The sequence below is a fragment of the Myxocyprinus asiaticus genome, chromosome 21 (assembly GCF_019703515.2).
Source record: "Myxocyprinus asiaticus isolate MX2 ecotype Aquarium Trade chromosome 21, UBuf_Myxa_2, whole genome shotgun sequence".
Lineage (NCBI taxonomy): Eukaryota > Metazoa > Chordata > Actinopteri > Cypriniformes > Catostomidae > Myxocyprinus > Myxocyprinus asiaticus.
In genome coordinates, this window is record NC_059364.1 from 15723154 (window position 1) to 15751136 (window position 27983).

Sequence of the window (27983 nt, forward strand, 5' to 3'; positions counted from 1 at the left end):
AAAAATTTTTTTCTCTCTCTTCACAATTGTTTTTTTTCTCTCTCTCTCTCTTCCAAAAATTTAAATTTTTTCTCTCTTCAAAATTTTTTTTTCTCTCTTTCTTCAAAAAATTTTTTTCTCTCTTTCTTCAAAAATTTTTTTCTCTCTCTCTCTTCCAAATTTTTTTTCTCTCTTCAAAAAAAATTGTTCTCTCTTCCAAATGTTTTTTTTTCTCTCTCTTCCAAAAATTTTAATTTGTTCTCTCTTCCAAAAAATTTAGTTTTCTCTTCAAAAAAATCTTCAAAAATGCCCATCCCTACCCCCAAAGCTCTCACAGTGGATAGTCTTCGAAGGGAACAGGACATAGGGATGATCACTTCTATATGGAACGCACCGTGGGACGTTGGCATTACTGCGCGTTCAGAAACACTTTGAAGTCTTTGGATACGTCTACGGATATCAAACTTTATTCATCTCATGACCGTGACTTTATCGTTCTTCAACAATTCAGTCGTGAATCAGAGTAGCCTATACTTTGGTGGTTAACGTCAAAGCTGCACAGAACTGTCTAATATAAACAACATTTCTGAATTCCCCGCGAAGATGCTTTGGGTCCTTCTTTGCGTCTTGGAAGCTCTTGTGGGTAAGAATCAAAAGAAAGAGTTACATTTGAATGACAACAAGACACAAAGCCTTATAATAAAGGTATCTGTTGCAATATAATGTTGAAATTTAGTCGTGTGTGTTGGTTTATGTCATTTTGCACTGTTTACATTTCAGGGGTTGTGGTGTAGATAGATAAAGTTGTAGAGTGAAAGATAAAAAAAAAAAAGATTTTGTTGGGTAAAAGCACATTAATGTACATTTTTGAAGCCAAGTACAAGAGCAATTTGCGAAACTAAAACTAACATTACCGCACTAATGCAATCGGCTCGTCATGTACACAGATGAGCCACAACATTAAAACCACCTGCCTTACCAGCCTGTCTCGTGCCGCCAAAACAGCGCTAACCTGCATCTCAGAATATCATTCTTAGATTATGTTCTTCTCAGTTACCGTAGACTCTGGGGGCTTTCACACTGGGCACGTTTGCTGCGGTCCGATTCCGAGTGCGATTGTTCCCGGTGCCCCCCGCAGCGTTGGTCTGGTTTCACACTCACTTGATTCTATCGAACCCCGATCCATTTGCGTTCATCTTACGTCATCACAAACACGCATGGAGAACACAACGCGACTCATCATACTTTTGTGTTTGTTATTTTTGTTATTTTGGTGCCATTATGCACAGCAAAGTGAACGACAACTGCGTATATGTGCGCTTCATGGCGTAACTCATCAGATGTCCAGGGGAAGGCGGCTTGCTGCTGCTCTCAAACTGCGTTTTTTGAGGAGACAGCTGATTACAAGGAATTCATTTGCATCTTTGTTTACACTGCACGCTTACTCACACTCGTGTCCAAGGTGAAGTTATCGCCACTGTCATCTCCTATTATACCCTATATTTATAACATATAATAGTATTTATATATAGTATTTATAAGGTGTATAGATAGATAGACAGACGGTATTTATAGTGTTGATTGTACTTGTATGTCATTGTGGTGTCATTTTTTGGGGGGTACTTTCAGGAATGTGTGGATCCTTGTGCGTTGTCGAAACTATTGTCGTCGTCATCGGGTAAAACGCATGAGCAGGTTACTTTACTCCCTGAACGAGTGCGCACCCGAGTTGCTTTCACATTCACGTGAATCGCGCTACAGTTCCATTGCAACCGAATTCAGACCACCTCCTACAGGTAGTCTCGGGTTCGGTACCGCGGTGCGCTCCCCGGTCCGCATGACAGCTTTCACATTACCGATTTTTCATGCGAACCGTTTTCTGTTTCTAACTAAACTGCCAGTGTGAAAGTACCGTTTGTCAGTTCGAAACAGTCTGGCCATTCTCTGTTGACCTCTCTCATCAACAAGGCATTTTCACTCACAGTATGTTTTTTTGTTTTTGGCACCATTCTGAGTAAACTCTAGAGACTGTTGTGTGTGAAAATCCCAGGAGATCAGCAGTTACAGAAATACTCAAACCAGCCCATTTGGCACCAACAATCATGCTATGCTCCAAACCACTGAGATCACATTTTTTCCCCATAATGATGGTTGATGTGAACATTTACTGAAGCTCCTGACCCATATCTGCCTGATTTTATGCACCGCACTGCTGCCACACAGTTGGCTGATTAGATAGTTGCATGGATGATTGTTGGTGCCAGATGGGCTGGTTTTAATATTTTTGTAACTGCTGAGCTCCTGGGATCAGAAAAAAAATTCTGTGAGCAGCACAGAATGGACGGAAATGCTTTGTTGATGAGAGAGGTCAACAGAGAATGGCCAGACTGGTTTGAACTGACAAAGTCTACGGTAACTCAGATAACAGTTCAGTACAATTGTGGTGAGAAGAATATAATCTCAGAATGCTATTCTGATATGCGGGTTGGCGCTGTTTTGGCGGCACAAGGGGGATCTACACAATATTAGGCAGGTGGTTTTAATGTTGTGGCTGATCGGTGTATATGGATTACTACTCCATCTTCAGTGTAATTATGGCTGGTGGAGAAGACTGTTAATCTGACTTTGCCTTTGTTTACAGGATTTCCGTCCTTGCCCAGATAAAATTTCAGGGCAATAATGAAAAGGCGGAAAAGTAAAGGAATACTGATATACATGATATACATCTAGAATGCCAAATATGAACTTTGTACACTGAAGTACATTTATAAAATGAATGTGTTTTAGCCTTAGACTTTTTGGCACGGCACATGGAGAAGGGACTAAAAAAGTCTTTGTTTTTTCAAAACAGACTTGATTTGAATTTCTGTTTTAATCAATTGACAGTTTACAGTCTTATTATTTAAAGGAATTTTTTTTAACTCTACTGTACACCCACTAGTTTCACTGTCAGCAAATGTGTAATCATGTCCTCCCCATGACTCTATATGAATTGAGATTGCAAAACCAACATGCTAAAAACTGACATTGGGGCAAAAATGATGGAAAGGAAATGAGGCAAAGCACACCGTATTGCTAGTGTAAATGTGTAATTTTCATAATTTTTCAAGTCATAAAGTACATTTGTTTCATTTGACAAATTTTTAATGACCATTTTCAACCATCTTTCGGAGAATTAAAGCCATATTCTGGGTTCAATACAAGTTAAGCTCAATCGACAGCAAATTTGGCATAACGTTGATTACCACAAAAATGTATTTTGTCCCTCCTTTAAAAAAAAAAGCACAAAACAAAAGCACAAATCTGGGTTACAGTGGGGCACTTACAATGGAAATTAACGGGGCCATTTTTAAGGGGAAATATGAAGCTTATAATTGTATAAAAGCACTTACATTAATTTTTCTGTTAAAACTGTAGTCTGCAGTCGACTATTGTTCTAGGCAGATGCCTTATACTCATTTGTCACTGATGTTACATGGCAACGAAGTTGTAAAATCTTTACACAGAAAAGGTTAGTAGGTGGTTTTCTCACACTAAAATCATGTTAGCATGTATAATGTTGATGTCTTTTAGCTTTACTTTTGAAACAGTGAGGATTTACAAATTTACGGGTTAGCCCCATTCACTTCCATTGTGAGTGCCTCACTGTAACCAAGATTTGTGCTTTTTTTAAAGAAAAGGAGAGACAAATTGCAATACATTTTTGTGATAATCAACATTGTGCCACAAATGCTGTTGATTGAGCTTAACTTGTATTGAACCCGGAATATTCCTTTAAACAGGGTATTTTTTTTTTTTTAATAACAAATAAGAATTTTCACTTTTGGTTGAACTATACCTTTAGGTACAGTGCATCCGGAAAGTATTCACAGCGCTTCACTTTTTCCACATTTTGTTATGTTACAGCCTTATTCCAAAATGGATTAAATTAATTATTTTCCTCAAAATTCTACAAACAATACCCCATAATGACAATGTGAAAGAAAATTGTTTGAAATCTTTGCAAATTTATAAAAAAAATAAAAAAAAATAAAATAAAAAAAAACCACACACGTACATAAGTATTCACAGCCTTTGCTCAATACTTTGTTGAAGCACCTTTGGCACCAATTACAGCCTCAAGTCTTTTTGAGTATGATGCTACAAGCTTGGCACACCTATTTTTGGGCAGTTTCTCCCATTCTTCTTTGCAGGACCTCTCAAGCTCCATCAGGTTGGGTGGAGAGCATCGGTGCACAGCCATTTTCAGATCTCTCCAGAGATGTTCAATCGGGTTAAAGTCTGGGCTCTGGCTGGGCCACTCGAGGACATTCACAGAGTTGTCCCGGAGCCACTCCTTTGTTATCTTGGCTGTGTGCTTAGGGTCGTTGTCCTGTTGGAAGATGAACCGTCGCCCAATCTGAGGTCCAGAGCGCTCTGGAGCAGGTTTTCATCAAGGATGTCTCTGTACATTGCTGCATTCATATTTCCCTCGATCCTGACTAGTCTCCCAGTTCCTGCTGCTGAAAAACATCCCCACAGCATGATGCTGCCACCACCATGCTTCACTGTAGGGATGGTATTGGCAAGGTGATGAGTGGTGCCTGGTTTCCTCCAGACATGATGCTTGCCATTCAGGCCAAAGTGTTCAATCTTTGTTTCTCATGGTCTGAGAGTCCTTCCGGCAAACTCCAGGCAGGCTGTCATGTGCCTTATACTGAGGAGTGGCTTCCGTCTGGCCACTCTACCATACAGGCCTGATTGGTGGAGTGCTGCAGAGATGGTTGTTCTTCTGGAAGGTTCTCCTCTCTCCACAGAGAAATGCTGGAGCTCTGTCAGAGTGACCATCGGGTTCTTGGTCACCTCCCTGACTAAGGCCCTTCTCCCCCGATCGCTCAGTTTGGCCAGGCAGCCAGCTCTAGGAAGAGTCCTGGTGGTTCTAAACTTCTTCCATTTATGGATGATGGAGGCCACTGTGCTTATTGGGACCTTCAATGCTGCAGAAATTTTTCTGTACCCTTCCCCAGATCTGTGCCTCGATACAATCCTATCTCGGCGGTCTACAGACAATTCCTTGGACTTCATGGCTTGGTTTGTGCTCTGGCATGCACTGTTAACTGTGGGACCTTATATAGACAGGTGTGTGCCTTTCCAAATCATGTCCAATCAACTGAATTTACCACAGGTGGACTCCAATCAAGTTGTAGAAACATCTCAAGGATGATCAGTGGAAACACGATGCACCTGAGCTCAATTTTGAGTGTCATGGCAAAGGCTGTGAATACTTATGTACATGTGATTTTTTTCGTTTTTTATTTTTAATAAATTTGCAAAGATTTCAAACAAACTTCTTTCACGTAGTCATTATGGGGTATTGTTTGTAGAATTCTGAGGAAAATAATGAATTTAATCCATTTTGGAATAAGGCTGTAATATAACAAAATGTGGAAAAAGTGAAGCGCTGTGAATACTTTCCGGATGCACTGTAGTACACTATGACTTTATAGTCGAAGGGTGTTTGTGACACTAGCCCAGGAGAGCTGTCCCTGCAGGGTACAAAATGAAATGCAATGTTAAAATGACAACTAATCAAGTTATTTTTACACATTTTTACTTCATTTAATGATGTTGCTCCATCATTTGAAGTGGATAATTGTGGAAGTGCATATAGGGGTGTTTCATCAACAAGTAACTGTCAATACTTCTTGCTGCCTTCTTCCAGCCTCTTTTGAGGTGAGTGTCCCACATAAGCATTTGGTGGCAATCCGGGATCGTCCAGCTGTACTGGGCTGTATATTCACTCCTGATCCCAACTTCTCCAGCTTGGTGGTTACCTGGCAGCGGCAAGAGGATTCACGGGTCGTCCACAGTTTCTATTATCAACAGGACCAATTGGACAGGCAGAGTCCAGAATACCACAATCGGACCTCACTTTATATTTCAGAGCTTGGAAAAGGAAATGCCTCTTTAAAAATAGCAGCAGTAAGGCCAAAGGATACAGGCTGGTACATATGCATAGTGAGCAACGACAAGGGGACAGAAAGAGCCCTATTAGAAGTGACCTATGGAGGTATCCTTTTAAATTATATTCCAAAACCATTATTAAAACAATAAGGCAATTTTTTCAGGAGCTCCCAGCTTCCTTTTCATTTTCATTACCAAAAAAATAGTCTAACTAGTCGACTACAACTCTGTCATTTTTATTAATCATATGTTTTGTTTAGACTAAGAAAAATGACTGGTAAAAACTATTATTGATGCTATTGATCAATTATTTTGACACAGTTGATGGGGTAAATCATAACTGAAGTAGTTATTGTTTTTCTGTAACTTTTTCTAGTTTTGTTTGAGGATTCCATTTAATGAATATTCCGGGTTCAATACAAGTAAAGCTCAATCCACAGCATTTGTGGAATAATGTTGATTACCCCAAAAATTAATTTAGACTTGTCCTCTTCTTTTGTTTAAAATGTGACATTGAGGCACTGACAATGGAAGTGAATGGGACCAATTTTTGGAGGGATTAAAGGCAGAAATATGAATCTTATAAAAGCACTTGCATTCATTCTTCTGTTTAAACTTATGTGTTATTTGAGCTCTAAATTGTAATTTTGACAGTCATTTTAGGGTTTGTTGACATTACATTGTCATGGCAAACATTTTCGATAATTTTACACAGAAAAGAATTGTATGCAATTTTATCAGACTAAAATCATGTTAACATGCATATTGTGTGTCTTGTGGCTATACTTTTGAAACAGTATTTTACCATTCACAGATTGGCCCTATTTACTTCCATTGTAAGTGCCTCACTGGAACCCAGATATATATATATATATATCTTTTTTAAAGAAAATGAGGGGCAAGTCAAAATTAATCTTTGGTGTAATCAACATTATGCCACAAATGCTGTTGATTGAGCTTAACTTGTATTAAACCCAGAATATTCCTTTAGGTATCCATCTGTTTGTTTGTGTGTGTTTCTTAGCTCTTTACTCCGAGCCCAGGTTGAGCATTCATGTGAACTCACAAACAGTGACAGTTCAGTTTGAGACAGAGGGATTCCCTAAACCTGAGGTGAGCTGGCTAGGAGAACAAGGTCAGAACCTCAGTCATCACCTGGAGCTATATGATCAGACAGAAGATGGACTTTATTCCATGAAGAGCAGCTATGAGGTCCAGAAACCAGCGATTAAAGTTACATTTATGCTGAAGAACCACCTTCTCAGCCAGAACCTTCAGAGACCTGTGAAAATCAGCTACGGTAAGGACTATAATTAACTCTGAGTGTCCTAGAGTGTATTTCAGTGGTTCGTATGTTAATGTAATCTTGTGTTGAAGCAGTAAACGTATTTGGCTTGCTGTCCGTATACTGGAGGGCTTGGAGCTCGAGACTCGACTCAAGCTGCGTTCGAAAGGGAGGGCTCACACTGCAATTCAAATGGGAGACTGTTCTAAGAGAGAGAGGTTTAGCTCACGGCATTTGAACGGGTAAACCCAGCATGCATTCGAACGAGGAAGGTGAGAATGAGAGTTGGCTCACGCTGCATTCGAAAGGGAGGGCTCACACTGCGATTAGAATGGAGACTGCTCTATAGAGAGAGAGCTCTCACGGTATTCGAATGGGTAAGCCCAGTAAGCAGTCGAACTGGGAAAATGAGCACGAGAGTTGGTCAAGCTGCATTTGAAAGGGAGGGCTCACACTGTGATTCGAATGGGAGACTGCTCTATAGAGAGAGCGCTCGCGGCATTTGAACGGGTAAGCCCAGCAAGCAATCGAACGGGGAGAGTGAGAACGAGAGTAACGGAGCTTGTTTGCAGAGGTAGCCTCACTCAATAGACTATCCATAGATAGGGAAATATGGTCCTTTGAGAAGAGAAGGTGGTGACCGCTATCACCTGTAATGCAGCTGCAGAGAAGCAAAGACAAAAAGTCTTCAGCAGAAGCATGGTAAAACGCTGCTGCGGCAGTAGAGTAAAGTGGGCCTCCTGCGGGAGCAGAGTTAAGGCAGTGCTGTGGCAGTGGAATAGAGGAGATGGAATAGTAAAAAAAAAAGGGGGGGTGTTCCTGCGGGAGCGGAGTTTAAACCACTGCTGCGGCAGTGGATTGAGTACTTGGGGGCATAGTGAAGGAGCTTCTGTGGGAGCGCTGCTGTGTTTCCATTGCTGTAGATGCACTTCTATGAAAGTATGGAACTTAGACATTGAAAGCGCCTGTGGAGAAAATATTAACAACCGTGTACACAAATTTGGTATGGGTGGGGCACAGTTGCTGTAGTATTGAGTAGGGCACAAAACACTTCATTAGATTCATCAAAACCTGTAAGGGAAGCAAAGGTTAGTTTGTACTTACCTGTAAGGGGAGCAAATGGTTAGTTAGGAATATGTTAATTTATTACCTTTATATACATCTGTAAGGGAAGCAGAAGGTTAGTTATGGAAAACGTGTAAATTACGTTTATATGCAGCTTTGAGGGAAGCGAAAAGTTAGTTAAGAATACAACTTTATTACGTTTGTCATGGCGGAGCACTGCTGCTGCAGTATCAAAATGCAAAGGGGTGATGCCGTGGCATAATCGAGAGTATGCAGTCAATTCTGCAGCAGTATTTCACTCAGGATAGCAAGGAGCCTCATTAAGTATCATTCTGGTAACTGCCTAGCAACCACATGGGGTTACCCTAGCAACCGTAGAACAATACCAATATCTCTGCACCAGAACAGCCTACTGTCATGGGGGTGGTCTTTTTCAACTTGGGGCAGTTGGTGGAACATCGTGGTGAAAAATCTTGCCATGGCAAGCACCACTCACATTTTCTTCAGGAAATGTACCTATCTAGTTTTATACTATACTGTTATTCTCAATGTACATTATTCTACGTGTATTTATATCACTGTACCTTGTGTTATATTATCCAGGCATTAACCCAGGCATTATAAAAAGAGAACTTGGGTTCAGGAATCTGGAATTTAGACTGTATTTTTATTAAATACATTAACATAATGTGAAACCAAATTAATGCCATAGCAGATCTTGTACACTGTGTAATATAGGGTATTCATTTATGGTTTGTGCTCCTAAGATCATCTAATATGATTAATGTTCTATAAAGACACTATCTGTATTACTGATCTTTTGTAGTATCTAGTAGTGTGCCTGGATCTGCCATGTAACATTAAAAGTAAAGGTTTTGATGACACATTTCAGTCAATAAACTTGTTTAAAATTAAAATAGCAGACTCATACAGTCAACCAGGTTAGCTGTAAAGCTAATGAACAGGACACTCTACAAATGGGCAATTTCCAGCTGTCAACATTTAACAAGACACTACACATTTATAACAGAGAGAAAATTATACAAACCTTATCACAGTATTCCTCTGATGGCATCCATTTCTTTAAATGTTTGCAGCCTTGGAGCTTATCTGTATGTGCTTGATTCTATGCACATGAGAGCACTGTGACTCTGATCCCGCCCTGATAGTATAATGAAGTGTGATTGGTTGAAGATAGAACATGCTACAATTGGTCCAAGTAATGTGGCCATTATCTGATTGGCTTGAGTAGACGATGGGCGGAGTTCACCTATTTGTAGATTTGAGTGCACATCTTGACACTAGATTTGTTTCAAAATCGACAAATGCGTGTAGTGATCTGCAAATGCACAGGAAGCGATCCGCAAATGCACAGGAAGCGATCCACAAATAAATGCACGTGATTCACAAATGAATGCTGGACAGAGTTGTGTTTGTGAGTTGAAAAATATATTTGTATGACTACCACCCCTGGATTCGCAAGTTTGAATCCAGGGCATGCTGTGTGACTCCAGCCAGGTCTCTTAAGCAACCAAATTGGCCCGGTTGCTAGGGAGGGTATAGTCACATGGGGTAACCTCCTCATGCTATAATGTGGATCTCGCTCTCGGTGGGGCACGTGGTGAGTTGTGCTTGGATGCCCCAGAGAATAGCGTGAAGCCTCCACATGCACTATGTCTCCGCGGTAATGCGCTCAACAAGCCACGTGATAAGATGCGTGGATTGACTGTCTTTGATGCAGAGGCAACTGAGAATCGTCCTCTGCCACCTGGATTGAGGCGAGTGACTACGCCGCCACGAGGACTTAGAACGCATTGGGAATTTGGCATTCCAAACTGGGGAGAAAAAGGGAGAACTTTTTTTTTTTAAATAATGTCTATCCTTGTTCATTGTCACACACCCTTCAGCTGGCACAGAAACAAAAACAGACGTATATATGAACATATGAATTCACATTTTAATTGTATTACACATAAATAATATTTTTTTTAGAAATATTTGTAACCCAAGTAATGTACTTAAAAGTAATAACTTTCACTGAAAGTCAGTAACTGTAATCTGATTACAAGAATTTAAAATGTAATGTGTTACGCTACTTTTTGTGCCTAAAAGTTATTAGATTACAGTAACTAATTACTTTGTAATCCATTTACACCCAACACTGGTAGTAAACATATGTACTACACACAGTATGTACTCATTTAAAGGATATAGGATTCAAAGAGGCAAAGAGTAGATTCCTTGACATTTTTGTATGATTTTTTTGTTGTAAAGAATGGAAGACAAAAGTACTTTCATATCCATTGCCATTTTGGTAACCGAGACTGACTTTATATTTTGTGTTTCATTAACAGTGTGTGTGTGTGTGTGTGTGTGTATATATATATATATATATATATATACACTATACTATACTATACTGTAAACAACTATGTCTAAATACTTTTGTTCAAATTTTCAGAAATTCTGAGAGAACACAAGCTTTCTTTTTCGACAAACCAAACTAGAAAATTTTAGTCAGTTTTAACACCCAATGAGGAGAGCATAAAGTGTGCTTACAGGCCAATTTACATAATTTCACAGTCAAGGCTGTTACTTTTGTGGTGACATGCACATTAAGACACTTTTCCTTTGTTCAAAAGCACAATTTTCTACTTGTATTTAATGCTTGAAAACGGATGTTTTCTCCCGATAAACCCTAAAGCTTTTTTATTTTTTATTTTTTTTATTTTTTATTGATTCAAAGAAAAAAACACAACACATACACACCAAATCAACATTTAACTTTTAACCCTCACAAATATACCTCCCCAAACACCAACCCCACCCTAACCTCCAACGAGTACCCCCGTGGTCAGCCATCTGCGCTCCCGGTCTGTGGACCACCTTGAACTTAAACGGCTGAAGAGCCAGATACCAACGGGTGATCCACGCGTTGGTCTCTTTCATGCGGTGGAGCCACTGGAGTTGGGCATGATCTGAGCAGAGAGTGAAGGCCCGCCCCAGCAGGTAGTTCAAGTTCAAGTTCAAGTGGTTTTTTTATTGTCGTTCGACCATATACAGTTAGTACAGTACACAGCGAAACGAGGTAACGTTCCTCCAGGACCATTTTACTACATAAAACAACATAGGACAAACACAGAACCACATGAGACCACAGACTGAATAAGACCTACACATTCCTACATAAAGTGCACGTGCAAACGTATGCAAAAAGTACAGGACAGTACAATAATTACTAAAAAGGAAACAGGACAATAGGCACAGTAAGAGACAGTTTGAGACAGTGCAGCGCCGACCATTACACATTTCTAATCTGAGTATTGCAAAAAGATGACACTTTCTAAAATTGCTGAATGTAAACATAACATACTATGAAATAGTGTTCTATGGACATAGCAGTTATTGAGGTAGCAGCCAGGTATAAAGTGACAATGAATTAAGTGCAACTCTGGACATGTGCAAAAGTTAGATGGTGTACAGGTGTGTGTGTGTGTGTGTGTGTGTCAGTCCAGTCTCTGAGTATTGAGGAGTCTGATGGCTTGGAGGAAGAAGCTGTTACACAGTCTGGCCGTGAGGGCCCGAATGTTTCGGTACCTCTTGCCAGACGGCAGTAGGGTGAAGAGAACCAGCATCCACAATGCTGGTTGCTTTGCGGATGCAGTGTGTGGTGTAAATGTCTTTGATGGAGGGAAGAGAGACCCTGATGATCTTCTCAACTGTCCTCACTATCCTCAGCAGGGCTTTGCGGTCTGAAACGGTGCAAGTCCCAAACCAGGCAGTGATGCAGCTGCTCAGGATGCTCTCAATAGTCCCTCTATAGAAGGTGGTGAGGATGGGGGGTTGGAGATGTGCTTTTCTCAGCCTTTGAAGAAAGTAGAGACACTGCTGTGCTTTCTTGGAAATAGAACTGGTGTTGAGGGACCAGGTGAGGTTCTCCACCAGGTGAACACCAAGGAATTTGGTGCTCTTGACGATCTCCACAGAGGAGCCGTCGATGTTCAGTGCAGAGTAGTACCGGAGAGTGAGGACCACCCACTTGATGGCGAGACAATCCTTTTCAACAGTTCTGTACTTGGTCTCCCTCAGCGAAAGCATGCGGCTAATGTACAGCACCGGGCGCTCCTCCCCCTCCACCACCTGCGAGAGCACCGCCCCCAGCCCTCTGTCTGAAGCGTCCGTCTGTTACACAAAAGGGAGAGAGAAATCGGGTGAGTGTAAAAGCGGACCCCCACAGAGTGCGGCTTTAACCTGCGTAAACACCTGTTGACACTGCTTCGTCCACTGGACCAGGTCTGGAGCTCCCTTTTTTTTTTTAGATCAGTCAGCGGGCTGGTGACGTCCGAATAATTAGGCACAAATCTCCCATAATAGCCAGCCAGCCCCAGGAACTTTCTCAGCCCTTTTTTGGTCTTGGGTCTTGGGCAAGTGGGGAACGCACCTGCCCGTGGCCCAAGTGGAACCCCAGATACCGTACCTCCACTCATCCAATCGCGCACTTCTTAGGGTTTGCTGTGAGTCCCGCTCATCGCAGCGACCTCAGAACCGACCTCAGATGCTGCATGTGCCGCTGCCAATCATTACTGTAAATGATGATGTCATCTAAATAGGCAGCGGCATAAGCCGAATGCGGTCTGAGAATTCGGTCCATGAGGCACTGAAATGTAGCCAGAGCCCCAAACAAACTGAACAGAAGCATCACAAATTGGTGTAACCCAAACGGTGTGGAGAAGGCCGTTTTTTTCAAGGGATATTGGTGTCAAGGGGATCTGCCAATAACCCTTTGTCAAATCTAGTGTCGAATAAAATCGAGTGGTGCCCAACCAATCAAGCAACTCATCAATACGAGGCATTGGGTAGGCATCAAATTTAGACACCGTTTTGACTTTTCTGTAATCCACACAGAACCGTACAGACCCATTGCTCTTAGGAGCCAGAACAACCGGGCTGGACCAATCGCTGAGGGATTCCTCTATTACCCCCATATCGAGCATTGCATCCAATTCTTCCCAACTATTTTTTTTTGTGTTCGGGCAGTTGGTAGGGACAGCTACGTACCACTACCCCCGGCTTGGTCTCGATGTGGTGCTGGATGAGGTTTGTATGACCCGGCAGAGGAGAAAACACATCTGCAAATTCTTCCTGCAACTTGGCCACCTCTGTGACTTGATATGGTGAGAATTGGTCCCCACAAGTGACCAAAGCGATATGATTGGGTTTTGTGTTCACCTCCGGCCCAAGCTCCACCCTCTCCGGAACTACCATAGCCAACGTCACAGGGACCGCCACCATCCAAAATTTCAGGAGGTTGAGGTGGTATATTTGACATGCACCCCCTCTATTGGCTCGAGATCTCCCACTCGACGTTTGACCTCAAAGGGTCCTTGCCACTTAGCAAGTAATTTGGAGCTTGATGTGGGGAGTAATATGAGCACTTTATCTCCCGGTACAAACTCATGTAGCTGAGTACCCCTGTTATACAGGTGGCTCTGATGTTCTTGAGCTTGGAGCAAATTCTCCTGTGTTAGTTGCTCCAGAGTGTGTAGTTATTCTCTAAGATCAAGAACGTATTGAATTTCATTTTTACTGGTTGAAGGTCCCTCCTCCCACGTTTCCCATATGACGTCGAGCACCCCGTGTGGGCACCGCCCATACAGCAGCTCGAACAGGGAAAACCTGGTGGAGGCTTGCGGGACCTCTCGCATTGCAAACAACAGGGGCTCGAGCCACTTATCCCAATTTCTAGCATCTTCGTGTACAAACGTACGAATCATATTCTTCAGGGTTTTATTAAATCGCTCCACCAGGCCATCTGTTTGCGGATGGTACACACTGGTGTGAACGGATTTAATACCCAATAATTTGTAGAGTTCGCGGAGTGTCCGTGACATAAATGTCGTGCCTTGATCAGTGAGGATTTCTTTCAGAATCCCCACTCAGGAGATAATTTTGAAGTGCCTCCGAAACACTGCGTGCTGAGATGTTGCGCAGAGGCACTGCTTCCAGATATCATGTTGCATAGTCCACCAGGACCAATACAAAGCGATGTCCGCATGCAGTCCGGTCTAATGGCCCGACGAGGTCCATGGCAATTCTTTCGAAGGGGACCTTGATTAACGGAAGGGGGCGCAATGGCACTCTTGGGGCGGCCGGTGAATTCACCAGCTGACATTCACGGCACGCTGCACACCCCCTGTGAACATCGCCGCGAATGCCGGGCCAATAAAAACTGGCCATTAATTGGCTCAGTGTTTTCCTCTCCCCTAAGTGAACTGCCATCGGATTATAATGAGCCGCCTGGAACAACATTTCCCGGCGGCTCTGTGGTATTAACAGCTGGGTTGTACCCTCTTTTGTTTGAGCATTCTGCATCACTCGATACAACCGTTCTTTTATTATCACAAAATAAGGATATGAAAGCGTGATGTTCAGCTGGAGTCATTGACCATCAATAACTTTCACTTGGTCAAGGGCGTGCCTAAGGGTCTCATCTCTCGACTGCTCTAGAGGGAAATCCCTTTCGGGAAATCCCCTGAGGATGGGAGTGGCAGCAGCCTCCCCCTCCCTCATGTCACCCTGACCTGGAGCTGACGAAGACAGACCTGGCTCCACCTCCCCTGCCAAAGCATTGCACATTTCACATCTACTAGGTTTCTCACAGGACCAATCCGCACATATCCGCATCCATTTTTGAACTCAGGCCAATTAGTTCCCAGAATTAGCGAGAACTAACTGCCGCCTCCATTCTATGCTTTGTTCCCAAAAATTTAATAACGAGGGTCACTACAGGATAGTTGTGAATATCCCCATGCACACACTTCACTCTCACCCTTTTGGTTGTGCCCAAAGCCTTGTGTTGAACCAAGTATTGGTGGATAGTGGTCTGGTTACAACCCATGTCCACCAAGGCTTGGTGAGTACTCCCTTGACATGGGAGTCCAAACAAGGACTGTATGCTCCGGCCCGATCGGGGGCAGCCCATGGAGTGTCGGGAACCCGGACCACAGTTCCCAGGTCCATCACAGGGCATTGATCCCCGAAGTGCCCTGGATCCCTGCAACTCCAGCAGGCTGGCCCAGGCACTATGCCCGCACCTGCATCGGTGGGCATATCCAACTGAGGGGGAGAGCGGTGGGGCAATGAATTCGCCGGGGGGGGGCAAACCCCCACGAACAGGAAGCCGGCTTCGGCAGCGGGATTCCACACCTCCGTGGTACTGGGATGGGCTGTGGAGAGAGAGCAGAGTTAGAGGAGTGGGGGGAGGGAGAAGAGATCGGGGAAAACACAGGGGGAGGGGAGAGAGAGTGGGAGGGCTCTTCCGCCCTCTAGTATGCCATCATATGGTCCTCCGCCAGTTGGCAGCTTCCTCCAGCGACGCCAGGCAGTGGAACCCATTCTGCTGTTCCTTTTGGTAGCCGACGGATCAGCTGCTCCAGCACCACCTGATCGACAACTCCCTCGACATCACGGTCCTCCACCAGCAGCCACTTCTGGCAGGCATCTCGGAGCCATTGAGTGAAGGCAAACGGGCGGCTGGTCCTCTCCAACTTCATTGAACGGAAGAGCTGCCGGTATTGTTCTGGACTGCGGCCGACCCGCTGCAGGATGGTCTTCTTCAGGCCGTCGTAAACCAGGAGACTAGCCACCAGCGGTTGTTGAGCTGCAAGTTGGACTTCCCTGGACAGCAAGGGAATGAGCCTGGCCGCCCATTGGGCACACGGCCAACCCCAGATCTCAGCGGTTCGATCGAAGAGGTCCAGGAAGGCTTCTGGATTATCTTCCGACCCCATCTTCATGAGCGGGGGCACGGGGGCTGCTGTGTCCGGGGTCGCAGCCGGGGCTTTCTCCTGGCTGAGGAGTCTCTGGATTACATGCAGGTCCTCTACTTGAGCTCAGAGGATCTCGTGAAAGCGACGATCTTGGTCTTGTTGAAGCTCAAGCAGGGCCTGTTGGTGGGTGTGGTGTAGGCCGACGAGATACTTGAGGACTTCTGCCAACTGTGAGGACTCCATGAGGCGTACTTCCTCCAACTTCCCGGGTTTCGGCACCTGTGTAAATGACTTCACGCAGGGAGGGAAAGGAGGACACAGGGAACTGGATACTTCAACTCAAAGGTGTAGGTTCTACTGGTTGTTTAGATCAGTGTTACTATAAGAAATAATTAATAATTATAAATTATAAATATTTAAATTAAATAACAGCATCTAACTCATTAAAGCCTCATATGGGGCTCCAGTAAATGTAGTGCGCTACGTTCAGGAACGGGTTTGGTTATTAGCAAAAATTAATAATTATCAAAGATAATTACCAATTATTAAAATCAATAGAACATTGATTTGAATCAGTGTTAGCTCTTTTAATCCTTCACATCAACAATCAAAGATAACCATCAAATTCAATAGAATATCAATTATTATCAAAGACAATCATTAATTATTAAAATCAATGGAACATTGATTAGAATTAACACTAGCTTATTGATCCTTCAAATTCAACAATCATCAAAGATAATTATCAATTATCAAAATCAATAGAATATTAATAAGGATTAATATTGCCGGGGCACCACCCTGGAATCAGGGACTAATAACCAGACAGTATAACAGTCTCAATATTAGATTGTTCTCTTAAGAAAATCGACATTCAAAAGGAAACAATGAAGGCTTGAATCCGAGCACTGACATCCTCTGCCAGCATTTGACACAGGTGTATGCAAAACAAACCAAAACACTTCTCTTTGAAATATAACAAAGTTTATTTATGCAGTAATATCAATTAATAATCAATACAATGCAGTCGATAAACTTCCGACTTAAACTACAAACTAAACAGTGACATGATTAGAATTGGTAACAAAAATAATCCTATAACACATGAGAGGAAGGTGTGTGTGTTTGTGTGTGTGAATGGGTGTGTGTGTGTGTGTGTGTAAGGAGTGATGCGCACAAAATGGCAGACGTGACTCTTGTGGAGAGTACGTCATGCAAGATTTCCGGCCAGAGAATATGGGCGGAGAGAAGCCGGTAAATGGCGTCTGCCCGTTTACCGCGTGTCTCTGCTTGTACGATAACTTAGGGACAAAGCTGAGCTTTATCACGAAGTTATCTACTAGCCAAAAGTGTGTGCGTGAATGTTTGTGAGGGGTCGCGCGTGTGTGTGTGTGTGTGTGTGTGTGTGTGTGTGTGTGGTTAGTACGAGAGAGAGAGAGAGAATAAAGTAGCGGCACCAAAGCCGGTTTCGCGATTGTGGGAGAGAAAGTATCTGTTAGTTTATCGCTCAGAGACACGGTGGACGGCTCATAAACCATCCCGCGGTCTTTGGTTCTTTAATGGATAAACTCAGTGTGCCGGTCTCACCCGCGATGGCGGAAATACACAACAGTCCAATGTGGTTGGACTACAACACAGCAGATCTCATTCGTGATAACAGTACATTACAGTAATACCTTGAATATTATTAGCAGCAATGAGCGGACTCGGTGGTCCGTAAACTGTACAAGCAATAACCTTGATACACAAGAATAACACACTATAATATTCTATCTCTACCCAGACGTAAACCTCTTACTTGAATCGCATGAAATCAGCGACGTCAACTTGATTGAAGAGGGAAGAGAAATCTTTTTCTCTTCAATTCTGCAGGCAAACGGATGAAGATGTGGATTGCTCAGTGGTCTCCTTCAGATCCGTTTGAGTGTTCGGTGGAACACAGAGTAATCTCAACTTGTCCAGCGAGATGGAGATTGTATGGCCACAGTTTCAAGTTGGATGTTACTTCCTTGTGCCACGAGGCTAGCGATGAGCTGCTTCTACACACGGCGTGCAAAGTTGCTGGAAGCAATGCCCGGAAGGATCTCAGAGGTATCTCTACTCCTGATGATGTCATGGTTGAGGGGCGTTCTGTCGTGTGCCTCATCAAATAGGAGTTGAGAGTTCGATCCTTTAGTGAGCAAGGCTTCATGGGATTTGTAGTCTGTTTTGGACTCCCTTTATTTGATTTTGGCATGGTTTTTATCAGTAAGATTGATGACTTTGTGTGTGGGCCTCAGTCAGGTTTTATGACTGTGTTAGGCCTGACTTTGTCTTCTATCTGAATACATAAGGCCCAACAAAGGTATAACTTTTAATAAACGTACTCAAAATTGCTTTTCAGCATTACACCTATTAGCTTAACACAAGACAGTTTGTTTCAGATAGGTAGCTCTCTCTCTCTCTCTTCCTGCCGCTGGCGTGGTCTCTTTTATACCGCTCTCCCCAATCTCACTGCAATTGGAAACAGGTGTTAATCATTATCTGACTCAGGTGTATGCACCCTTACCGCTTTCTCTCTCTCCAGACGAACGCTCGACCATGCCCCTGCTGCCACACACACACAAACAAACCCAAAAAACATAATTAACCAAAAATAAATAAATAAATAAATAAAACATATAATAAACATACATAATTAAACTAAATGTCTCTCTCCCCATCCCTTCCCCAAGAGTCCCCTAAAATCACCAAATACCTATCCCATTTTCTGATAAACAAGTCCCCAAACCCCAGCCTTCTACCTGTCACCTCATCAAAAGCTGCCACCCTCCCCATCTCTGCACACTACCCAATTTGTTATATATTTGTCCCCCAAATTTATGACCACCCCATCACCCAAAATACAAAGTTCGGGGCAAAGTAAAATTTGAGTGCCCAAAACGTCACACAAATAACTCTGAACCTTCAACCAAAAATCTTGGATCTTAACACCCCCCCCCCCCCCCCCAAAAGACATGGGTTGTGTCTCCAATTTCTGATTGGCATTGCCAGCAGGTGGGTGTGTCTTTAAAAGCCTATATAATCTAGAGGGGGTCCAATAAAATCTATGTAAAATCTTAAATTGCATAAGGCAAACCCTTGCATCTCTAGATGCAGATGACATTTTTTAGAATCATAGCCTACACTCCTTCCTCCAATACCAAGTTCAAATCTTTCTCCCATAATCTCTTGATAGAAGTTAAAGCTCTGTCCCCCAAACCTTTTACAAAAGCAGCAATCACCTCTCCCAAAGTATCTGCCACTTTAGGGGGGGTGTACTACTCCCAAAAACAGAGTAGGTGGCACAGCTGTAAATACCTATAAAACTGAGATCTGGGAATCCCAAAATGATGAACCAAATTCAAATCAAATCAAATCAAGTCAAATCACATTTATTGTCACACAGCCATATACACAAGTGCAATGGTGTGTGAAATTCTTGGGTGCAGTTCCGATCAATATAGCAGTCGTGACATTGATGAGACATATACCAATTTACAATAACATCAAATTAACACAACACAATTTAAAGTCTAATATACACATAATTACACACAACAATATACAAATAATAACATACACTGTACAGTATACAATATGCACAATACAGAATACACATTATTCAATAAAAATAAAAAAGTATATATAGTAGTATATATAGAATGTACAGTAGGCTGTATTGTACTGTATTGACATTCAGGCTGTCGGTTGATAGTAAGTTGTTAAGAGAGAATATATATAATAATAATATAATTTATGACAGTCCGGTGTGAGATATAAGAGTGAGAGAAATAAAGTGCAGTGCTGATGTATTTTGATCGTGGGAGAGCAAGAGTTCAAAAGTCTGATTGCTTGGGGGAAGAAGCTATCATGGAGTCGGCTGGTGCGGGTCCTGATGCTGCGATATCACCTGCCTGATGGTAGCAGTGAGAACAGCCTATGGCTCGGGTGGCTAGAGTCTCTGATGATCCTCCGAGCTTTTTTCACACACCGCCTCGTATATATCTTCTGGAGGGGGGGAAGCTCACCTCCGATGATGTGTCTGGCAGTTCGCACCACCCTTTGCAGTGCTTTGCGGTTGTGGGCTGTGCTATTGCCGTACAAGGCGGCGATGCAGCCAGTCAGGATGCTCTCTACAGTGCAGGTGTAGAACCGTGTGAGGATGTGGCGGTTCATTCCAAACTTCCTCAGCTATCTCAGGAAGAAGAGGCGCTAATGAGCCTTCTTCACAATGACTTCAGTGTGGATGGACCATGTGAGTTCCTCAGTGATGTGGACACCCAGGAACTTGAAGCTGCTGACTCTCTCCACTGGTGCTCCATTGATGGTGATGGGACTGTGTTCTCTGTCTTTTCTTCTGAACTCTACCACAAGCTCCTTTGTCTTACTGACGTTGAGGGAGAGGTTGTGCTCCTGACACCAGTGTGTCAGAGTGTGCACCTACTCTCTGTAGGCTGTTTCATCATTGTCAGTGATCAGACCTACCACCATCGTGTCATCAGCAAACTTAATGATGGCATTGGAGCTGCGTGTTGCCACACAGTCATGTGTGTACAGGGAATACAGGAGTGGGCTGTGAACACAGCCCTGTGGGGCTCCAGTGTTGAGGGTCAGTGATGAGGAGATGTTGCTGCCTATTCTAACCACCTGGCATCTGCTTGACAGGAAGTCCAGGATCCAGCTGCACAGCGAGCTGTTTAAGCCTAGAGCCCGGAGTTTCTCATCTAGCTTGGAGGGCACTATGGTGTTGAATGCTGAGCTGTAATCTACAAACAGCATTCTCACATAAGTGTTCTTTTTTTCCGGGTGGGAGAGAGCAGTGTGTAGTGCAATGGCATCATCAGTGGAGTGGTTGTTGCGGTAAGCAAACTGCAATGGGTCAAGAGAGAGAGGCAGCACAGAGCAGATGTAATCTCTGATTAGTCTCTCAAAGCATTTGCTGATGATGGGGGTCAGAGCAACAGGACACCAGTCATTTAAGCAAGTTATTTTTGATTGCTTTGGAACAGGCACAACGGTGGATGTTTTAAAGCATGTGGGGACTACAGACAAAGAGAGGGAAAGGTTGAAAATATCTGTAAAAACACCAACCAGCTGGTTCGCGCATGCTCTGATGACGCGGCCCGGAATGCTGTCTGGGCCCGCGGCTTTGCGGATATTCACCCGTCGGAAGGATCGGCTTACATCCGCTACAGAGACGGAGAGTGAACTAACCTCTGTAGCTTTGGCCGCGAGAACTCTCTCTGCGAGGGTGGTGTTATTTCCCTCAAAACGAGCATAAAAAGTATTTAGCTCATCCGGGAGAGAGGCAGCAGTGTTCATGGCAGAGTTTTTATTCCCTTTAAAGTCCGTGATGATGTTAATTCCCTGCCACATGCTAGAGTTGGTGGTGTTAAACTGTCCTTCAATCTTGCTCCTGTACTGGCGTTTTGCTATTCTGATAGTTTTTCGGAGGGCATAACTGGCTTGTTTATGCTCCTCCGCGTTCCCGGAATTAAAAGCAGCGGTCCGCACATTAAGTGCCACGTGGACATCACTATTTATCCATGGCTTCTGGTTCGGATAGATCCATGTTGTTCTGGTTGGAACGACGTCCTCCATGCACTTTTTGATGAAACACATTACGCTATCAGCGTAAACCTGGATGTCGTCATCAGAGGCGGACCGGAACATCTCCCAGTACGTGTGATCAAAACAGTCTTGTAGCATAGAGTCTGATTGGTCCGACCAGCACTGGATCGTTCTGAGGGCGGGTGCTTCCTGTTTCAGTTTCTGCCTGTAAGCGGGCAGAAGCAAAATGGAAGAGTGGTCTGATTTGCCAAATGGTGGGCGGGGGAGGGATTTGTAGCCATCCCGGAAGTGAGAGTAGCAATGGTCCAAAACCCGGTCCCCTCGTGTGTTGAAACTAATGTGCTGGTGGTATTTTGGTGCGACTGATTTGAAACTGGCTTTATTAAAGTCCCTGGTCACAATGAACGTGGCCTCAGGGTGCGCGGTTTCTTGCTCACTTATACTCCCATACAGTTCCTTGAGTGCCCGGTCTGTATCGGCTTGTGGCGGGATGTACACACTAGTGATAATGACTGCTGTGAATTCCCTCGGTAGCCAGAATGGTCGACACAGAAGCATGAGAAATTCCAGATCAGGAGAGCAGAAAGACTTGATAGAATGTACATTCCTCTGATCACCCCAGGATTTGTTGATCATAAAACATACACCACCACCTCTGCTTTTACCTGAGAGGTCTTTCGCTCTGTCCGCTCGGTGCACAGAGAACCCCGCGGGTTCAATGGCTGAGTCTGGAATCTCCACAGACATCCAAGTTTCTGTAAGGCAGATAATGCAGCAGTCCCTCGTCTCTCGTTGGAAAGAGATCCATGCTTTCAGCTCGCAGAGCTTGTTATCCAGAGACTGAACATTTGCCAGTAGAATACTAGGTAGCGGGGGTAGATTTGCACGGCGTCTTACTCTGATGAGAACGCCGGCTCTGTTTCCCCTTTTCCTCCTGCATTTCCGCGGCCGTGCAGCCCAGACAAAGGGCTCCGCTTGCGTGTTTGTAAACAGCGGGTCGGCATTGAGGAATTTGAAGTCCGGATTACGGTGTGAAATTGCTGAACCAATGTCCAAAAGTGTTTGTCTGTCATAGACAATAAGGCAGACAACATCCAAGACAAAAAACATAAGAATTGTGAACAAAACAAACAAAACACTGCCATGTTGTGTCGGAGCTCGCAACGCAGCAGCCATACTCGGCGCCATCTTGAGTCCAACAGCTGTAAATACCTATAAAACTGAGATCTGGGAATCCCAAAATGATGAACCAAATTCTCAAAAGATCTCAACACTTCACTCTTATACAGGTCACCGAGTGTAGTAACCCCCCTCACAATCCACTCTGACCAACAGAAAGGGAATTTATTAATACGTAATTTAGGGTTCAGCCATATGCTTGAGGCAACATTTAAATAAATGTCCGAATTAAACACTCTGGACACTTTTGCCCATACCACGTGCAAATGCGAGATAACGAGGGAGAGATTGTAGCAGGTAGTTGAGTTTTGGAATACAATTCATTTTAATAGCATTAACCTTCCCAATCATAGATAAATGTAATGAAGCCCACCTACTCAAATCACTCGAAAACCTTTTTATTAAAGGGTTGAAATTAACTAACTAAACCACACAAATTAGCTGGGAATAAAATGCCCAAATACTTAATGCCCTGTTTGGGCCACTGAAAGGTGCCCGGCTGAAAAGCCGTTACTGGGCAGTATGCTGTCAAAGCCAAAGCTTCGGATTTAGACCAATTGACTCTGTAACCTGAGAACTCAGAGAAGTAACTATTAATCCTGTGGAGACAAGGCATAGCTCTAATGGGGTCAGAGACAAATAATAAAATATCATCTGCATAAAGCAAAAGCTTATGCGCCACACCGCCCTCCATCACCCCTGGAAAATCATCCTCCTTTCTTATTGCGGCTTCTAATGGTTTCAGGGCAAGACAGAACAATAATGGGGAAAGAGTGCAACCCTGCTGGGTGCCCCTATCCAGAGTATAATAATCTGAAATTAATCCCTTTGTTTGTACCGCTGCTACCAAGTGTCTATAAAGTAACAATCCATTCAATAAAAGTATTCCCGAACCCGTATATTTCCAAAATCTTAAAAAAGTAATCCCATTCTACCATATCAAATGCCTTTTCGGCATCAAGTGAGATGGCAGTGACCGGTGAACATTCGCCACTGACCACATGATACTGATGAAACGCCTAATGTTATCAGAAGAGCTGCGGCCCCGAATAAATCCCACCTGATCTATATATATAAGAGATGTCATAACTTTACTTAATCGGTTAGCCAGAATCTTTGACAACATTTTACGTCTAGCTGGATCAGGGAAATTGGACGGTAACTCTTACACTCGCCTGGATCTTTGTCCTTTTTAAGAATCAGACTGATCCGGGCTTATGTCATGGTTGGAGGAAGCTTTACATTCTTTAATGATTCCATATAAATTTCTAACAAAAGTGGAGCCAGATCTGTAGCATAAGATCTAAAAATTTCAGTGGCAAAGCCATCTGGCCCCAGAGCTGTTCCCCCATCTGGCCCCAGAGCTTTGCCTGTAGGCAGGGCCTTAATTACCTCATCAAGCTCCTCCAAGGTTATCTCAGAATCAAGAGAAATTTTTTGTTCAGTCGTCAGTTTAGGGAGATCTAATGGTTCCACAAAGTTTCTAATATCTTCATCAGTAGATGAAGATGTGGAACTATAAAGATCAAGATATAATTCTTTAAAAGCATTATTAATATCAATTGCTGAGGTAAAAATGTCACCACCAGCAGATTTCACTGAGGGAATGGTAGAAAAAGACTGCTCTTAATATCTCTCTGCTTTATATATCTAGCCAAATGCTTCCCTGCTTTGTCCCCGACTCAAAATATGACTATCTTGCCCTAAATAACCGAAACTCCACCTTCTGTGACAAAATAGTATTATATCTGTATTTCAATCGGGTCAGTTCTCTGAGGACATCAGATGACAAATAAATATTGATTTCAGCCTTTAACATTTGTTGGAAATCAGGATTTTGCAAAAGGGATACATTAAAGCACCAACTATATGATTTCTTTTTCTCCATATGTGGCAATACCTCTAAACACACCAGGGCGTGAGCTGAGACTAAGGTGTTTCCAATTGAGCAATCAACGACAGAAGAAATTAGGGATTTAGATATATATATATATATATATATATATATATATATATATATATATATATATATATATATATATATAATCTATTCTAGAATAAATCTTATGGACTGATGAAAAAAATGTATAGTCCCTACCAGATGGGTTCAAAAGTCTCCAAATATCTGTAAGACCAAGATTTTTACACATCCTGTGAAGTGTCAATGTTGCTCTAGAGGGCTTGCACACTTTTGCTTCACTATGATCAAGGACTGAGTCCATCAATAGATTAAAGTCTTCTCCCAATATTATATCATGAGGGGTGCCAGCCGCTTGCAACATCCCAACAAGATCTATAAAAAGCCCTGATCATCAGCGTTAGGTGCGTAAATATTAGCCAAAATCAACCTTTAACCCTGAATTTTTGCAAAAACCATAATGACTCTTCTTAATTTATCTTTAATCTGTTTGAGACGTTTGAATTGTAGATATTTACTTATCAGTGTAATGACTCCCCTGCTCTTCCTTGAGCCAGCACTAAAGAAAACATGTCCACCCCATATCTTCCCAAATTTTTCACCTTCTTGCGGGGAAAGATGTGTTTCTTGAAGAAACACTATATCATATTTCTTAAGTTTAAGAAAAGAAATAACCTTCTTTCATTTTATGGGGTGCCCCAGCCCATTCACATTCAACGTGGATACAGACAATCCACTCATATTAACATTTGACATTTTGACATATTAGAAAAAATAGATTGTGTGTCAAAAATAAAATTATAAAACCACATTCCAACATTAGTGCCACAGTCAGACCCCGAACTTCCCCCAGAACGAAACAAACAGAAAAAAGAAAAATGTGCCTATTAACCCCGCGCACGACAGCGCCAACCGGCGTCCATCCCTCTAAACTCAAAAAGTCCATGTACGCCTACGAGGGTCCCTGCGACAACTTTGCCATCTAATTGCTCGAGTCCGGTGCTTCTGTACAAATCAGGTATCAGCTTGAGCACGTAAGTGTCTTTTAATATCTCCAGAGCCTGAGGATTTTTAATTCATTGCCATGTTGACTTCAAAGAACAGATATGTAGCAGGGTGTATCGAATCTCACCGGTTTATGACATAAAATTAAAAACTAGCAAAGTGCGAAGAGGTCGCCATTTACACGTCTGCCTCTCGCATGGCATCACTTGACTCCTCAAACCCTAAAGCTTTTTATTGCATGTTTTGGTTTCCATTCTACATGATTTCCCAGAGTATCATGTTTTTCAGGGGAACGTTGTTCACTCTCATTAACGCTTGCATGTAAGTCATAAGTCACTAGTTTGCACGTGTATTTCAGTGTATGATTTCAATAATGGACTTTTGACAAAACTTTTTTACTTTCAACCTTTTTCAAACTTTTTCTAGTATGACTTAAGTTTAAATTTGTCTGTGCAGTCATTGCAGCCATATAAGTGATGTACTATACTGTAAGTCCTTGTTGTGTATTTTGTACAGATTCTGGTCTAATGTCTCAGACCTTGATCTGAATTTAACAGTGTATTTTACATTCTCTCAAACACTTATCACATATTAAACTGAACTGTCTTTTTTGTTTTTCAGATGACGCAGCCAAACGTCAAGTGATCATCGCAGTTGTTGTCCTCTCCATACTTTGCTTTCTCCTGTTTATTGGCTTTTTTTTTTTAACAGTGTGGAGACGAAAAAAGTAAATATCCTACTTTTGATGAACTATTAAAATTAGTCATTTCTGTTATAGATTTTACCTAGTTGATTGTGTACATTCTTCGATGTGTTACCTAGTGGTGCTTATGCAGGGGATGCAAGAATGTGTCATTTACCAGATAATTTCCCGAATCCTGTCCCCCCTTTTCTCCCCATAATTTCCTATACTTTCTACATGTAGAAAGTATGTAGAAATGGTAGTAATAAAAAGAAAGGGGAAAAAAAAGTTAATCATTGGCAGGTTTTAACATGTTATAATTGAATAAGCACATACCAGCAAAGTTAATAAATTATCAAATAAATTGTCATTTGGGTGTGTGCAGAAAGTAATTTGTTTAAATATTTAAATCATTATTCACTGCTTTGCTTTTTGAACGCATTTTGTGGGTGAGGTTTAAGCACAAGTTTTATGACCAGACAGGTAGCAGACAGGCACCATTGCATAACCTGTGTTGAGTTAACTGCCCTGAAAATGCAAACGCAGTAACTATACATTTTGTCAAAACAACCGAAACCTTATCTCTTGGATTATGATCTGCACTTTTACATAGTAAAGTACAGTGAAGTCAAAGATCGTTTGGCTTCACTATGCTCAGATTCAGAGAAAAATGATAATGCACATTTGGCTAGGCAATCAAAAAACTTTGAAGCCCTTTTTTTTCTTAATTTCAGTGTTACGTTTTGGCTTTGTAGCCATTTTAAATTTCACAGTATTTGTTTTTTCTATTAATGCCATCTTATAAAAGAAACCATTTAAAACACAGGACTAACTACCCTTCAACCACAGGGATCACTGTCCTAACATTTTTATTTTTTAATTAAATATTTAATATATATTTTTTTTTACCTATTACAATAATGATTCCATACGGTGCAGAACAAATTGCTTTTATTCATATAACTTATTAAAAAGTCAATACAACCTTGGCAGTGTGATACTGAAGATAATGTTTACTTTTTTATGACAAATTGCTTGTTTTGTGCCTTATTTGTAAATTGCTTTGGATAAAAGCATCTACTAAATGACTAAATGTAAATGTAAGCCTAACTTGGCATGGTTAATGCACTGAGCATGTTGAGCTCTGAGCAGTGTTACAACTATGCAACATTTAATTTTAGCATGACTTCCAGACAGTTATTGGTCAGCGAGTGCCTAGCTCGAGTCTGTGTTTGTAGCCTGCTAGCTTTTTTGCATCACTTATATAAGTGGGCCCTCAGTCACCATTTCTTCAGAATTTTCTTCCTTCAATACTGCAAACTTCGTCTTCGTCTTGGAACCCTTTCTGCTTTGCCGTCGATGTATACTTACAGCAGTTGAAAATTCTCAGCAAGATGCGAACAGGACAACTTGTCGCCTGTGCTCTGCGCCTGCACCGAGAGGCTTTCCGCTCCCCTGTGTGTTCCGGTGAAGAGTTCTCCACATCGCCGTCGAAGACACTCTCAGTGAATGGGTTCTTTGCTTCAGATGCTCGTCGTAGATCAATGCGGCACTTCAGTGAAACTC

General features: G+C 42.5%; 1 protein-coding gene across 1 annotated transcript; it reads left to right on the forward strand.

Moving 5' to 3' along the window:
- Positions 1 to 344: 344 nt before the first annotated feature.
- Positions 345 to 27983, forward strand: LOC127412223 (CD276 antigen-like). Its single transcript, XM_051648429.1, has 4 exons — positions 345 to 622; positions 5681 to 6028; positions 6947 to 7222; positions 26357 to 27983. The coding sequence occupies exons 1-4, from the start codon at positions 583 to 585 to the stop codon at positions 26464 to 26466; spliced, it is 774 nt and encodes a 257-aa protein (XP_051504389.1). The 5' UTR covers positions 345 to 582; the 3' UTR covers positions 26467 to 27983.

Excerpts from the sequence above, each read along its gene's own strand:
- LOC127412223 (XM_051648429.1), top strand. The coding sequence starts at position 583 with ATGCTTTGGGTCCTTCTTTGCGTCTTGGAAGCTCTTGTGG. Across the intron at positions 6,029-6,946 it reads ATTAGAAGTGACCTATGGAG|CTCTTTACTCCGAGCCCAGG; the intron begins GTATCCTTTTAA and ends TGTGTTTCTTAG. Across the intron at positions 7,223-26,356 it reads ACCTGTGAAAATCAGCTACG|ATGACGCAGCCAAACGTCAA; the intron begins GTAAGGACTATA and ends TTTGTTTTTCAG.